The sequence below is a fragment of the Anneissia japonica genome, unplaced genomic scaffold (genome assembly GCF_011630105.1).
Source record: "Anneissia japonica isolate Jap-2015-1 unplaced genomic scaffold, ASM1163010v1 scaffold288018_len440701_cov179, whole genome shotgun sequence".
NCBI classification, from domain to species: domain Eukaryota; kingdom Metazoa; phylum Echinodermata; class Crinoidea; order Comatulida; family Comatulidae; genus Anneissia; species Anneissia japonica.
This window is the reverse complement of record NW_022690319.1, coordinates 200879-217907: the sequence shown is the minus strand read 5'-3', so window position 1 is coordinate 217907 and position 17029 is coordinate 200879. Positions and strand designations below refer to the sequence as shown.

The 17029-nt window shown below is 33.2% G+C and overlaps 1 protein-coding gene across 4 annotated transcripts in view; it reads right to left on the bottom strand.

Annotated features, from left to right (window-relative positions):
* Positions 1–19: 19 nt before the first annotated feature.
* LOC117099884 (casein kinase I-like) overlaps positions 20–17029 on the bottom strand; it is a 44279-nt gene continuing 27269 nt past the window's right edge. For 2 of the 4 annotated variants that reach the window (XM_033239405.1, XM_033239404.1), the window contains 5 exons: positions 11943–12171; positions 9736–9906; positions 7663–7811; positions 5408–5573; positions 20–2395 (listed from right to left, as the gene is read on the bottom strand). In XM_033239405.1, coding sequence (XP_033095296.1) covers positions 2154–2395; positions 5408–5573; positions 7663–7811; positions 9736–9906; positions 11943–12171 — 957 coding nt within the window. In that variant the 3' untranslated portion in view covers positions 20–2153. Of the gene's footprint in view, positions 2396–4341; positions 4822–5407; positions 5574–7431; positions 7581–7662; positions 7812–9735; positions 9907–11942; positions 12172–17029 lie in introns of those variants that run through there. The other 2 variants (XM_033239406.1, XM_033239407.1) reach the window with 2 other exon arrangements.

Genomic DNA, 17029 nt, shown 5'->3' with positions numbered 1-17029 from the left:
ATGTGTATAAGAGACAGCATATACACACACACGCTTGTGTAATAATAAAGTAATACATTAACAAACAACAATATTTCAAAGACCTGTTTTTGGTTTGAATTAATTCAATTCACTTTACTGAGTAAAAAAAAAAAATTAAAATAATGATTATATTAAACAAATTGTGATAATATTACAGCAATAATATAATAAAAGTACTAAACAAAATAAATGAATAAAAATAGGATATACCTATATATTAAAAGAAATATAATAAAACAAAAAGAGGATTTTTTTTTTAAACTTCAAGGTGGGTTTATGCCAATTTTTGCTTCTACAAAAATATATGCCCTTTCTATTGCATCTACACAGCTCTTTAAATGAGCATGAGGGATTTTTATCAATGCAGGAAAAATAAGTTGAATGGAACGAAAAACATATTTCATACAACGTAAAGTTAAGTATGACATACATTGACCTGTGTGTAAGTATAATGACCAATGTATCGAAACAGAAAAATCACACTATTTGTTCTTAGGTGAACAGTAAGTAAAGTTACAATAGGTTTTAGAATCACTGAAAAAAGAAAAAGAATCTGGAAGTAAAAAAAAAAATAAGCTAAGACCTGCAATGATATTAAATTGTGCCCAAAAAAAACTGTATATTCCCCAAACAGTTACAAAAACAACTGTTAGATAAATTGGTTCAGAAAACCTTAAAAAGAGAAAGGAAAATTTTGTACACCGATTTCATCATAATTTGCATGTATTTTATGTATCAAAGATTTCTCAATCAAAACACTCCCTCAAAAAATTCATTCACAAAATTTGCGTAAAAATTCATTGCAGTATTATTCCATTGCGGTTTGATACTATCTATACAGCCCTGCAAATTATTACAAAAATTGTATAAAAGAATCAATGTAAAAGGTCATATTTTTTGCAGAACAATACTTTTGCATTCATAATAAACTAAAAACAAACTGCTATAATATTATATTGATATTCTGAACATAGGAGATACCATTAATAGCAAGAGGGATATATCCTCATTGCATTTGGGGATTTGTGTTCATCTTTTAGCTGACCAACCCTGTTTGTTATAATGGTATCTACCAGGTTTTAGGGATGAATTGCACATGTTAACATGATAGATGGACTGTGTAGGAGTTTATATCTTGATGGAAATTAACACTTCATTGATTTAGCCTATTTATTTTGCATGTTAAGTAATTGACAAAGAATGCAATATTCTATTATAAACTGATAAGTTTCCAGGAAGAAGGAAGAAAAAAAAAACAAACCAGTATTTTAGACAGTGCTCACCTTGCCAAAACAGGACAAGTTTGTTTACAATCACATATAGTATGTTGACAAAACATCACTGAAAAATTGTGTTGATGGTATAAGGAAACAAAGGTGAAAAAGATCGCAATCTGTATCCTTATGAAGTCTTGTCAAAAGTAAAGTACTCCCACATGGAATTGCATAAAAAGAGGTTGTTGGGGGAAACCAATTTCTCATTGAAAAGTTATCAATACAGTATTTTCTAAAATGCATATTAATGTGTAGATATACAGTAAATGCAAGGGGTGGATATAATTAATGTTTTTAATTGAAGAGACCTGGCTTCTAGCCTCGGGTTGACAATACAGTAAATGTAAACACAGTCACAATCGCACTACAAAAGCTTGAGTATCGTTCAAACTCTATCAATTGCATCTTGTAGTTATGTATCTTTACTGTACAACATTTCTTCCTCAAATTCTCTCATCTTCAAAGACGGTCATGAAAATGCCAGGTAAAATATGTATCAACTAAGACCGCCGTTGTTGCTAACATGGAGATGGGCGTGGTAGATGATTGGTTACCATATGCATTCTTTGAGATTTCTCATAACAACCAATCAAAGGCATCCTTTAATATCCCTTGGCAGCTTCCATTTGCTGAAGTTCGTTCTCAAACCAGAGAAATCACTGGCTACAATAATCATTGCTGCAGACGAAATATTTCCAAGTCAATGGCAGGAAGCATTGAAAAAGGCGAGAATAGAAAGCGCCCTCTTTAGTCTCCTTGCATCAAATTGATTGATGCACTTCATCTACAAGCAAACATTTCTTATTCTCTCAAAATAGTTTTTGGAGTCGGTGAGATCTGATGGAGGTGTTTGTCTAGTCATTTTCGTAGGTAACGTGAAGATGTCGTTCTGGATGTACCATCTTCACGTGAAAGTTCTGCGGGTCTAAGTGAGGGATTAGCGGCCCCATTCATGGCCGAGTAGGGAGTTGTGAGCCGTGTTCCTTCACGACGCAGGGGGTCAGCACTGCCCGTCAGTTGGGCACTGGCTTGACCCCTATGGAGTCTTCTACTCACTGACCTTTGTGCTTCCGCTCTAGAGAGTGGTCGAGGTGAAGTTCCTGGAAAACCAAAATATAAAACAATTAATACTGTATAACAGTTCTATTAATTAATAATCAACTACTGCTATGTGAAAGCTATATATTTTTTGCTACATGATTGTCAGTCTTTCTATATCCACTATAAAGCACTTCCATCAAACACAGTTTCATTGGAAATGTAACTTCAAATACATGATATTTCGTTTCTCAAACTTTCTTTACAACTAGTTTAACACTTACTTTTCATACAAATTGTGTTTTGACTATTAATATCATTATGTAACTTTCAAAAACAGTACACCTGTATTGAACGTGTGTGCAGCATATACAACAAACACCATCAACATTGAATAAACTGGTGACAAATCAAGTCCAAAATTTATTGAAAAATTTCAGTTTTCCTGACAATACAATGCATGTTTCAACATTTTATTAAAAATAATAATCAGTGTAAATTTATTTCATCTATAAACCAAAAACCCTTTTAAAGCACTGCTTACACTTTTAAGTATTTTTTTTAGGCACAGGTATTTGTTAAATATAACTTGATAGCGTGGTCACAGCTTTATGTTAGGCCAAAAAAAAAATATTCTCATCCAAAATTATAAAAAAACAGAAGAAAAATGAGGACCCATTTGCCTTTCTTAAAGATGGGAACATTAGTGAGGACACTGCTACTAAAAAACAGGAAGTGATCTTATGTACCTATAGTATTTAAATAGCATTCTCTAACAGATGGTAGAAAAAGAAAATTTCTTTTATCTGGACCAATCAGAGTATCCTACTATTATTCAATCATTGAACAAATTTATTAACTGCTATCACCATTCAGTTTCAATGGCTTCACTTTCTGGGTAAAATATTAAATTAGCAGTACGCATCAATATATGAATGCCTATTTCAACATTTGCATACTATTTAAAACATTCTTCTCATATTTGTAATATCTAAAATTAACTTAACAACCCTAATTGGAGGCCACAAAAGTATACACATTTGTGCAACGTAAATACATCATTATTCATAAAATGTTTGCATTTAAAATCCAACTATTATTTGTATTCTATTGGCAGCACTTACAAGCGGAGACAATTGCTATAAATATGTATACAATCCATTAGTAGTTAATATGAAATATTAAAATTCATACTCGATTGCTAAATTCACCTTCTAAACATACAAGTAAAAACTGATCATTTGCAGGGTACTATGGCCTGTTCAACGAGGCATATCAGATGCACAGTATATGATGATGAGGTTCATTTAGTGAGTTGAATAGTATACATTTATGTTTCAGATGACAGAGTGGTATTATATAGCTCCTCTCATGTCACTGGTATGGTTTATGTCACTAATAGTTTATAAGCAACATTCACAAGTTCACTATATAAAAAAAAACCATTCAATTGTCAGCTGTCAGTGATAAAGCTGATGGATCAAGGTCATAAATATTCATCACAAAATTTGCATGTTCTACTGGCAAAGGAATGGCTTTCAAGGGAGTCTATACACAACTGTAGTAGAAAACTACATTTCATGTAGATGATCAGATTTAGATGCAAGATTGAAAGAAACGTCAATATTCAAATTAAACGTTTGAAATATGTTATTAATTTTATTTTTAGGAAGAACCTAGAATAAAATAAGAAAAATTCGCTGACAAATTAGGTATGTGAGCGCACACAATAATGATGGCTTGCTGCTGATATTTAGCTCTGTATAATCAATACAAGAAATCAAATTATATATTTCAGAAGTGTAATTATATTAGTAGTAATTCTGTGCTAATGATTGATATACAGAAAATTCATCTCTTTTTAATAGTAGAACTTATGCTTCTATATCAAATAAATAATAAAAAACAATTAACACTATCCTTATAGAATTCAATTGGTTTAAAATTAATAAATATGAATTCATATTAAATAATGCAAAATACATGTATTTAAAAAATAACATAAAATTATCCTGAAATAATTGCAGGCAATTTTGATGTACGTCATTAATAATTTTACAGATTATGCATAATATAAGCATATATAAATATTATAAGCTACAATTCCTGATGATTCAGCTAATCATTAAGGCCTTCAATTTTGAATATTTCTGTTTGATTCTTCCTAGCATCTGTTTGCCTCTGGCTTGCCTACTACTTGAGCAGCTAAACGATAGTAAGGCCTAGAAATGGTGTAATTCTGGCTGATCACACGAGCCTAGTACTGGTCTATCTTGGCCTACCCAACGGGCCTACATTTTTGGGCCTAGAATGGGTCTATACCGAGTGTTCTTTGTTGGCCTGGACTGAGTCTATCCTGGCTGAGCTCAATGGGCCTAGAACTTGTCAATCCTGGCTGATCTTTTTGGGGCTAACTTTCTACCTTTAGCTTCTAAACCACTGCCATGACTTTTGCTGGCTCTTGTTGCAGTATGTGTAGTGTTATAAGCTACAAAAGAAAATTCACACCAATTAAATACCAACCAAAACAAAATCTAATTAAAGCTAATAGTGAATTTCATTTTCTGTTTTGTTGTAAGACTATATTTTGTAGGACTAAATAAACCACATTTTGATTTGTGATTAAAAAAATGTAAAATATAACAGGTTGGCATGAAGGACCCACTGAGAATGGAGCCTAGAAGACCAAGAAGAAGGCACATGACCCTATGGGACTAGGACCTGGGTCTGGGGCTTGGACCCCAGGAGATTGGACCCTGGATCCCAAAAAAAAAAAAAAAAAAATGAGGAATTGCGCCAAAAGCAGATAAACCTTATAAGGAAGAAGACCAGCATATTGTACAAGTCTCAAGCTCTGTCACACTATCAAATTTAATTTTACAAAAACTGTTGTATGCCCATATATAGTCATGATGTGCCTATATATGGGGATGGTGTGATGTTATCATGGCCACTTAGGCATTTCGTATATTTTTGTCAAATAAAATTTCATAGTCTAGACAGGGCTTTCCTTCTGTTTGCCCCTCCCCTCACACAATGACCCCATGGCTGGGCCGACACTCCATGGTACTTACCTTGCATGGCATTGGTCAAGTTAGCAGCATTGGATGCGCCGCCTGCCTGGGCATTGGTTCGACCAGTTGCCGTGCCCATTAGTGCTCTCGTTGTTGAACTCCTAGGATGATGTCTACCGTCACGATCACGGACTTCCCTACTGCTGTCGTCATGGCTACGACCACCCTGTAAAATAACAAACTTGCATCATTATCCCATTCAAAAAAACACTACTTCAAATTTATACTAATAATTATGATGATATTTATTATTATTTAATTCATTTATCAAGAATTACTTGTATACAAAACATCAACAGTACTATAGATAAGTTATAAAGTATATTCTAAGGTTGTATTTGTAATAAATCTTATTAATAAAAAACATAAAAACTGAGCAGATATTAAAATCAATTATTATTTATTTTCTGATTATATAGTATATCATTAATGCTCTTATTTTGTTCACTTAAAAAATTCTATATTATGTGCACCTCACATTACTATTCATAAGTATGGTTAAGCAATTATGAAATATAATATAACAAAAAAAATGAAAAGGCCTGATTGAGACCCCCTGTTGGAGTTGCTGGACGTACTGTCTACACATTTCTGGAGCCAAAGTTGCCTCTGTGAAGAAGGTAACGTTTGGAAGTTTGTGTCTTAAAAGACCAAATCACATATTTGCATTTATTTGCCAGAAAAATACTTAGTATTTCCTTAGTACTGTTAGTAAAACATTAAGTTCTATCAGACTATCAAATTTTCTTTGTCAAAAAACTGTTGTATGCCCATTAGTCATGATATGCCTATATATGGTCATGATGTGATGTCATCATGACCATATTTAGGCGTGTCACATGTTTTTGTCAAATAAAATGTGATAGTCTGGCTTTAGCAAGATAATTTCTTGTTAATTATCCTTTAGATTAGTTATGCAGCTGTACTTAAATATGTAATTTTTATATAAGTGGTTGGAATATTGCAAATAAAAATATGATAATGCATTAAAAATTACAAATATTATATATATTCCACATATTTTGGAACAATGAATTTTTAATTAAATAAATGAAAATAACCAGATTAGCTAATATTTCTTAGAATGCATTTAGACCCCTTTTTAGTAGGCAATTTTAGTAGGTAATGCCTAGATTAAGGTCTACTTAAATCTATATAACCAATGTATACGACCACATTAATGGTAGTACAGTACTTAAAATGTTCATAAAAAATAAAAAATTACATAGAATATATAAATATTTAATCAATCAATCGATTTTAAATTTCATTTTGACAAGAGAAGATCATGTTGAACTCCTGTCATAATAAAAAATATCAAAGCACTGATATCAAAGCAACATATTAGTAACAATGTTATTGTTTTTTTTTTTATTACCACAAGGAATACCAAAGACACCTCAAAAAATGAAAATTACGTGTGCACCCAAAATTTATGTAACAAAAGTAGAGCACATAAATGTCAGACACCACATGAATTGTTAACAAAATAATTTATTCCGGGTGGAAAAGTGGAGATGAGGAAAACCAAATGGACGAATCAAAACCAGAAAGTAAAAGAATTAAAACCATGCAAAATAATTATGCAATTGAGGATTTGTTTTGGTGAATATTTACACATCTAATGAAAGCATTATTAATATAAATAACATATTAGGAATGATGGGCTTGTTTAGAATCTTATATCCAATTATCAGAGTATATTGTGCATCCGATGGTGAATCAATTTAGCCTTTTTTTTACATTAAACCACATAATTTAATTTGCTTGTTTTTTCCTTCATGTAGTTTCAGTGTATTACAAACATGTCCACTGGCTATTCACGCATTATAAATCACGAAGTAATTTATCAGAGCCTGGTAATATCCAGATTCGCATTATGAAGTCTGGAAACAGGCATGAAGGCATGCATTACCCATGCTGGGGTTCATTTTATGCAAGGACGTGAAATAAATGAAAAAAATAAATGGTATTGTTACACCAACAAACCATATTTATCGGTAGGACTGCCTGGCTATACTTACAAACTTATGCATTGCCCAGTCAAACATGTAGTCGTACGTTAACCCCTGTCTATGAAAGAGATTTCTGAAGAGTTGTCTGAGGTAGGAGTAGTCAGGCTTATCCTCAAAACGCAGGGATCGACAGTTGTTTAGAAATGTGGCAAATTCAGCTGTAAGGGGGAACACATAAAAGGCGCAGTGTTGTTAATGTGGGCGGGATTTAAAACATCACGGGGCGACAGCGTTACTTACAAATTTCAGCATATTCCAATCAAATACGTAGTCATATGTAAAACCTTGTCTGTGGAACAGATTGCGGAACAATTGTCGTAGGTACGAGTAGTCGGGTTTTTCGTCAAACCTTAGGGACCGGGTGTAATTAAGGTACGTTGAAAATTCCGCTGTAAAAGAAAAAACAGAAAAGAAGGGCAGCGATTATTTAACGGGAAACCACCTTGCGTTACCAAAGAAGGCAGGTTCAGGTGAAAGTAAAGACACTGCACTCAAGACTGGTGACAAGTATGTAGATGCTACAGTGATCACAGCGCGAGGTTAAAAACAAGACAAAGAAATGAAAAAGCTGATGATGAAATGTAAAGGATTCTGAGGAGAAAAAAAGGTTGTTAATGCTTCGAAGGATAATTAGTCCCAAGTCTGAAATTATTAGTTCAGAGCGGCAGTTAAGCAAGTTCATGTCATTGGGGTGCTTTCGATTGTGCGATGACAGTAGGACGTAGAACGTAACAACGTAAATAAAGTTATCTGTGCATGCGAGAACGTTAAGGTCACCTCGTCGAGTTAATTCTGGAATGCAATTTGGCCAAATCTATGTATGCAGAGAACGTAGGATGCCAGGTAGAACGGTCACGCATGAGTGATTCCGTTCTAGCGTCGTGTCGTCACACAAATCGAAAGCTCACTATTATTATATTGTGAGCCCGCATTTACACGATGGAAGTGTTAGGACGTTTGCATTTGTATAGGGATATAATGATGGTAAATACAGGCTCATGACATGAAAATATGGGAATAATTAGCGATATAGTAAATAATGAAATATATAACAATGATAATAATAACAGTAATGGTCCTTTAATAGTTGATATATAAACCTTTGGTATAGATGGATCCATTTAAAAAAAGTGATTATTCTCCCTCTAAACGCCATAGATGAGGGATTCTTGCGCATAATTTGCTACAAATTAAATATTGGAATTATTGTACATACAATATGTTGTTTCTATCGTAATTTACTCTAAATGATTCACAGCACAGTACATGGACTTGACATGCCCGCAGGGGACCCAAAGGAGGTCCCCAAGCAATGGCGGCACATAAGAGGGGGCCCTTTCCAAATTTAATTTGTTTCCTAATTTAATTATTAAATTTAATATTTTGAATTTCTCACTTTGCACAGCTATTAGCTTTAAATTAAAGTTTAGAATGAAACAAAAATATTTTCCTTGCCAAAAATTACCATTAATGACCATTTCTATTTTTTCCCCCCATACGGTACCAGTTTATATTTAATAAAAGAATAGGCCTCCCTGGAATTTTAACTGTGTGGACTTGACTGAGCTGTAGGGCTTAGCCGGTACACTTCCCTTGTACCAATTATTTCTATAACTATTTAATGGAAGTGCAACTAATTCAATTACTGCATTCCATATGTATGACGCAATTCTTAATTTTTGTGGGTGAATATATTTTATATTTAGTAACAAAGAATCTATATTCGGGTCAAGAATAAGCCTTAGTGTAATGTAAATATTGTATATTTTGACTTTACTTCAATTATTGATGAATTTATTCACCATTATTAGCCTTCACACTGTTGGATTTAATTTTTTTTTTTTTAATATATAAATATAATGTTTTTATGAACTTTAAGATGCCGTGGGCAATGATGCTGATATATGTTGAGGACGCTGATGATAATTACGATGCTGAGGACAAAGATGGTGATGTTGAGGACAATGACGATGATGTTGAGGACAATAATAATGATGTTGAGGACAATGATGATGTTGAGGACAGTGATGATGAAGTTGAGGATAAGACAACGATGATAATGATGAGGACAATGATGATGATGACAAATACTGTATGATGATGAAGATAACTATGATAATGACAAAGGTAATGATGAAGATGACAACAACGATGATGAAAATTATAATGGTGAAAATGATTCTGTAGTGTTATAGACAATAATACTATGAAATTTGAAAAAAATGTGACGACATTGATATTTTTATCATTACTCTACTGAGGGCAAGTTGATGAAATGCACGGCAAGCCATAGCTTTATAGCTAAATACTCACATGGATAGCCTTTGCAGAGTGTCTCGATGGGTGTTGACATTTTTTTTTCACTGATCTTTTCATACTTCTGTCTCTTGGTTGCAGCCTTAAGTCCTTGCCATGGTAGGCTCCCTAGGTTGAAATACATCAACATGTAACCTAGCGATTCCAAGTCGTCACGGCGACTTTGTTCTGGAAAGACAAGAGGGAAGAATGAATCAATTTACTTCCAATATTATCATCAACATACCTTGTTATTATCCCCTTCAATACAGTATACTGCTTTCCTTAAAATGCTCCATCAGCAAATAGTTACTGTGAGCTAAATGGCTCTACTACAGAAATTTATTCTTCTATTGCAATAATCAACCGTTTTTATTGCTTTTTTAGTTATCATTTTTTATGGATGCCTAGGCCTGGGTTAGGTAACTCAACAGAAAAAAGCTTGCTGTCGAGCCTGGGATTTCCCACAGCAGTGGAAAGCCCTTTCTACAGCAATTGCTATCTGTGCTGTTGGGAAATTCGTACCCTCTCCTGTTAACATCTTCTCTCATCATATCATACTCATTTTTCAACATCACTGTACCATCCCAACATCATCAGCATGTAATTCATCACCAATATTGCCATCTTTTTCATCCTTAATATTTCATCTTTTTCAACATCAGTATCAATTTTTTCATCATGAAAATCCTCTTCATCATTATCCATATCTTCCTTTTGCTCAACAATCGCCTGTCATTATCAACTTCATCATCAATATTACTTTCATCCTCAACATTAATAAATTTTAACACCATCATCACCATCTTCATCATCATCATCATCATCATCATCATCATCAATATTTGATCATAAAAATCACCATTTTTTAAAATCAACAATCATTTCTGTCATTAACATCATAAATTTTATCATCAATATCATCATCATTTTTATTATCATGATCAACATTATCATCTTATTCACTGTCAATATCACCCCAGATTAGTATTTTAACAACGTGCAATGGAAAGTCAAAAATATTTTGACAATCCAATAATGGAAACTAATTTCAAATAAAATTGGATAGGATTGTATAAAGCACTAGTTGCAGAATGTTAGTAGAACATTAATTATCAAATCATGTTACCATAACAACGTGCATATTATGCAGTACTCCCTTGTCGAGCAAAAAAGTATCCATCAACGTACATTTGCAATGTAGCGTAAGTGCACAACATTAACAAAAACATGAATGACTGTGACCTCTACATATCATTTGCATTCAACAACTATTTAGCTTCAAATTACTGTAAAGCCCTTAATTTTCGCGACCCTTTATATTCGCGATTTTACAATTTGAAATATATTTCGCAGCCTTTTATTTTCGCGATTTTATAATTTTACAGTCATTTTTTTAACATGATGCAGAAACCTATAATTATGTGTTTAGTTTATATTTTAGCTAGAGCTCCTGATTTTGGTGGGTTTCTCCTGATTTTTCAAGCAATCTCTAACCCTCTGTATTTTTAGGATGGCTACCATATAAGCCTACTACTGTACTGCAGAGACAAAATAACAACCATTCAGAAGTTCGTACTCGTCTTATTGGAAAATTAAGGGCGAAAAAATTAAGGTCTTTACAGTAATAAATTGTCAAATATCTCCTTCAGGGATCAACACCACCTCAAGTTCCCACTATGGTTGGAGCTAATTTTAAAGTAGGTACCTCTAGATGCCAAAATATGGCACACTGAGCCTGGAAAAAAAATAAATCAAGGCAGTGTCCCCTGATAAAACTACAATAAATGTTAATAAGATTAATTTAATCAATGGTCGATGCGAAGAAAAATGAACACTTCATGGCTGATATAACTTTTGGCAGATTTTTTCCCTCATGGGTCAGAGAATGTAGGCCTAGGTTGGCAACATACAACCTTTTTGACCCCACGAGCGTGAGCAATCTGGGTAATATAAATCAAGGTTAACGAAAAGACACAGAGAATAGTTGTATGAACAAATATTTCTTATTCATATAAGAGCATAGAACATTATTATTTAGCAAATTATATGAATGTTCCATTCAACAACTTGGCATAGTTGAGTTGAATGGAACGTTCTATTTTATCCCATTGTGCATTCATTATTTATATAGCCAACTTTCTTTGATCTGTTTCAAGCAACATTGAATTTATATAATCACTTACAGAAATATAAAATGAAATTAGCATCAAAGGTTATCTCACCTATTCCTAGATGAGTGTTTATACTAGCATATCGTGCAGTTCCTGTAAGGTTTTTGTTTTCCCTGTATGGGATATGCTGGTGCGTCCGTGAATCTCTGTATTTCTTGGCCAGTCCGAAGTCTATGATATATACTAGATTGCCCTTTTTCCCTAGGCCCATTAGGAAGTTGTCTGGCTTAACATCTCGATGGATGAAATTTTTGGAGTGAATATATTCAATTCTGCTGATCTATAAGAGAAAATAACAGATAGAAGATTTTAGACATTTGTAAAAAATAGTTATTATTATGTAGTTTGTATCAGGAAATCTCATGACTGATATTTTGCAAGTGGTCTAGTAGTTATTACACCAGGCTAGTTATCTGGAGGTCGTGGGTTCGATCCCCACATAAAGCTTTTATTCAGGTGGGAATTGAGTATTGAGTATGACATCACTCCTATACAGTTATCATAATTATTATTATAAAAAAATACAAAAGAGCCCTTGGAAATCAAACATAATCACTATCAATTTTAAAAATTATCATTAAAGTATATCACCACCGTCCAACAACACCACCAATAATTTTAAAACAGTATAAAACCTTGCACAGTCGCAGCTTGATAATTCATCAGAAAAAAAATATATGTAAATCTCAATAATTCTATTTAAATAAAAACACAAGATGACAAAACAAAACTAGTGTGCAGTTACAAACCTTCATCCAAGTAGATAGCAAAATCAAATAATAAGCAAAGCTTATAGAAACTCATTAAAATACTGAAAACCAAGTCTGGTTTCATAAGTCCTTGCACAGGTGTATGAAATATTATGTAATTACTTGGCAGGAAATTATTGTTATTTCTGTTGTGCTGCTGTCATTGACATGTGTGGTATGCATTATAATAACAAGAATAATATTTAATTGGAGCTTCTTTTTTAAACAAAAGCACACATTAAAAATGTTGCGATTAAGAAACAAAATGCTTATGACATACAAATTATTTCAAGACTAAAGTCTGGTCCAGATATGCCTAAATATGGTCATGATGACATCACATCATGACCATATATAGGCACAGATTTTTTTTGTTAAACATTTGATAAGCTGGACAAGGCCTAAACACAGGTTGATGCATACTGATTGGAAATTTATTGAGAAAACATTCAGAATACAAAGCTTAGGAAATAGGTGGCCAAGATGTCATGGGAAAAATCCTTCCATAATAGATACTGAAAATACCTCCGTGTCATAGGTCAAGTTGTTATGATTGGATTGTTGTTATTGTAACATACACATGTTTACTATAAAGGGCCACCCATTTAGTTTGCTTTTTTATTGTACAAAACATACTATATGCTAGCAGGAAGGGTTAACAGTGTATGTATGCTTAAATAAAAAGACAAAATGATAACAATCATTTTATTTTGTACATTTTGAGGGGTAAGCAGGGAAGTCGCAGAATGGAGTCGCTGTGTACTGTACCTCCTCGAAAATGACAACCAAAATGGATGACCCTAAGGTATAGCAACAAGTGCGAGTATTAGAACATGCTGTAAGCATATATGAGGCATATATAATGGGTTAATTCATGTAAATTTAGAGGCATACATTCCATTTCTTTGTGGAATACAAATACCGTAAAGCCATGAATTGAAGCCGCGGGCTTCTTTTCTTTGCGAACTTTGGATGAGCTTCTTTTCGAGGCTTCTTTTGCAAAGTAAAGAGGGGGCCTTCTTTTCAAAATGAATGCTATAAATTTTGTGAATTTGTACTGTAAAACAATAAATAAGGCCTCTGTAACATCATTCAGTGTCATGGAATGGTTTTAACTGGCATTAAATCACCTAAACTACTGTATAAACCAAGCTTGTATTTAATTTATTTTGTTTTCTGAAATTCATGTTTAGTGTATGTGACTGTAACATCTTGAAAAGAAGCATGCTATCTTGAAAAGAAGCCTATAGGCTTCTTTTTGAGATGGGCTTCTTTTCAAGGCTAATTTTGCAAACTAAAAAGGAGGAGGGGCGCTTCATCTCAAGATTAAGCCCAGCGGGCTTTAATTCAAGGTTTTACGGTACTGTATTTATTCGAATAAACGCCCTGCCCTGCTTTGAATACATCCCCCAGTGAAATTAAGGAGGGTTTAATACGCATCTATTTTACACCAAAATAAATAAACGCTTCCCTTGATAAAAACGTCCTTTTTATTAAACCCTTCTTAACAATAAATGCCCCGAGGCATTTATTCTATTAAATATAGTAAATAATTAATTAGAATGAAAAAATAAATAAATGTAAGAGAAGGGCATGATGGTCTGCTTGTCATTAACACTATGAACCATTTCAGGTTCAGATTTTTAATATTAAATACACAAACAAGTACTTGACAATAGCCAAATTTCATCAGTAGTACCATCACTTATTCAATTAAAACTTTAAAATATATTTTTACACTGACTTTTTTCATTAAATTGGCCTTGTAAATACTTAAAATATCAGAATAATTAAAAAGTGATGCTGGTATGCATAAAAGTAGCAACAATATTCCACTATACAAAGCTTAAATGCAATATAAATGAATCATATCCAAAAATCATTGACCTGAAGAAGTTATTTTACTAATAAAAACAAAAAACATATCAAACACATACAATTGTAATAATTGCTGGTATTCTCGTATATCCTGTCCCACACCCAGTGAATTGGAAACAGATAAGACAATACAACTTGATGGTATACCTTTAAAAAATTTACACATCACAACATACGACCTACAGTAGTCCACACCTCGAGTGCTTTGAGACTTCTGTTTAAAATGCTATATAAAACGAACTACATTATATTACATGAAAAAGCAGTATACAAAAATCAATATGTAGTATGACTTTTACTTCAATAGGACTTAGTCGCTATCAGACACTCATCTGATGTAAACATGTAATCATGTATTGAAGTAATCAAATTATATTTTTTTATGTAGTGTGAATTGAATCTACCTCAATATCGTTGTTCATTGGAACAAAGGGATGTTTTCTGTGATTCATGTGGCTATGGGCACTCATGTAATAGAAATACTGTTACAACTGATATTTTCACAAAGTCTACTCTTTTCGAGTAACCTGTACTTTTTCCTAACAAAATTCAATCGTCCTTATAATTTCATATTACATGTTAAGTTATAATTGAATAATGTGAACAATAGCAGTAAAACTTAATTACATTCTAGTCTGTATTTAATCACCCATTCTGTCTGGATTTTTCTAGCATTTAGCTGGCTTCTATATTATGATTTTAATCATATCCATAATAAATGAATATTAAATAAGAACAATGTAAAGAGCAGATTAGCAAAGTCGACTAAACTGGCTGTATCCACTTTTTATGCTCTGAGCCATGGAGACCACTTCAGATACTTGAGTCCTAAGTATAACAGTACTTTGAAAAAAGACCTGGAGATTGTTTCAAAGTAGTACCCCAGCGTACTGCTCAATTTACTACCAGACGGACCCCACTAAACAAAGGTCTTTCAAATGTTACGGGTTATGTCTGGTGTGTTTCACATCAAAGCAAACCAATCAGATACTTAATAAAAACAATATAGTAAAAATAATAAATTTCACAAGTGACTGACACAGTTGTTAGTTTTTGGGCTTTAAATCCAGAGGATGCGAGTTTGAATCCTAGGCTGACACACTGCTCAAACTTTTCAGTAAGACACTTTACTTGCGTCCCTAGAAGCACCTTAGTAGACTATGGACCATTTGTAATGAAACTGAGAATACTGTAGATGTAGGAATAATCAATCATTGGGCATCACAGGGAAGTGTTGGGAGGGGGGGAAGGAGGAAGGGGATATACAGTCCTTGAAAAAAACCAAAAAAACATACATTATTTTCCCCTCAAATGAAAACATGCTGATTACACTGAAATAGTTAAAAATCACCTCATTTTTTTTTGTTTGCCAGGTAGATCCAACTCACTTAGTCCTATGGTAGTTAGCTAAACCTAGAAAGCGTTGCAATTCCTGTCTCTTATACACATCTAGATGTGTATAAGAGACAGCTGTTAATTCAACGCTTTGCGTTGAATTCAGAATAAACTATTTCTGAGCTCTCAACGATGTCAACAGTTTCAACGACAACGCCAACGAAAACGCCAACGCGTTGTCAACGAAAACGCAACGGGTTGAATGCGTTGAATTTTTGCAATAAAACTGGCCGGTACTGTACACTGAAATAGTTAAAAATCACCTCATTTTTTTTTGTTTGCCAAAGTTCTCACTTAGTTCTCAACCTCCTTTCCTCACCAATATTAGTCCCCTCCCTCATGTTCATACTCCTAGATATATCACTGGTAATAATGAATGTCAGGTAGCTAGGCAGGGTACTTAAATAACATGGCTACAGTATTTCCATGTATCCAATAACAAGGAGTTAATAGGTTCAGTCTAAGGTTATGGTAACACACAATGTCTCTACATACAATATTGACATGTACACATTATGTATAGTGCCCTAGGTAAGATCGTGGAAGTCGTAGTTGCATTTTCATTTGCTACCACATTTTACATTAGTTTTTATCGTCTCTCTTCCAAGTACCTTTATTCTGTAATATAAGACACGGCAACAGTCAATCATTTAATCGCTCTGATCTACATAAAATAGAATTAAGAATATATAAAAACTATATATTATGTATTGCTCGTTACGTAAAACTTTATTGAAACTATCAAATTTTCTTTGTCAATAAACGCTTGTATGCCCATATATAGTCCTGGTGTGCCTATATATGGTCAAGATATGATGTCATCATGACCATATTTAGGCATACACACATTTTTGTCAAATAAAATTTGATAGTCTAAAAAGGGCTTAAGATCATAAACATACAAATTTTAATTGGCCAATATTTCAGACTTCAATTTATTTAAAAAATGCCTTTTTGCCAACAGAGTGTAGGTTCTACTGTAAAACAACTATTAATAGCATTTAATGTCAGTCAGTCACTTAACATATAAACAGTCTTTTTCTTTGAAAAAAAAAAATTAATCATTCAATCAATGCTTCAAAATGGCCGTTCTTATGTAATTTCATTGTCCTGAGA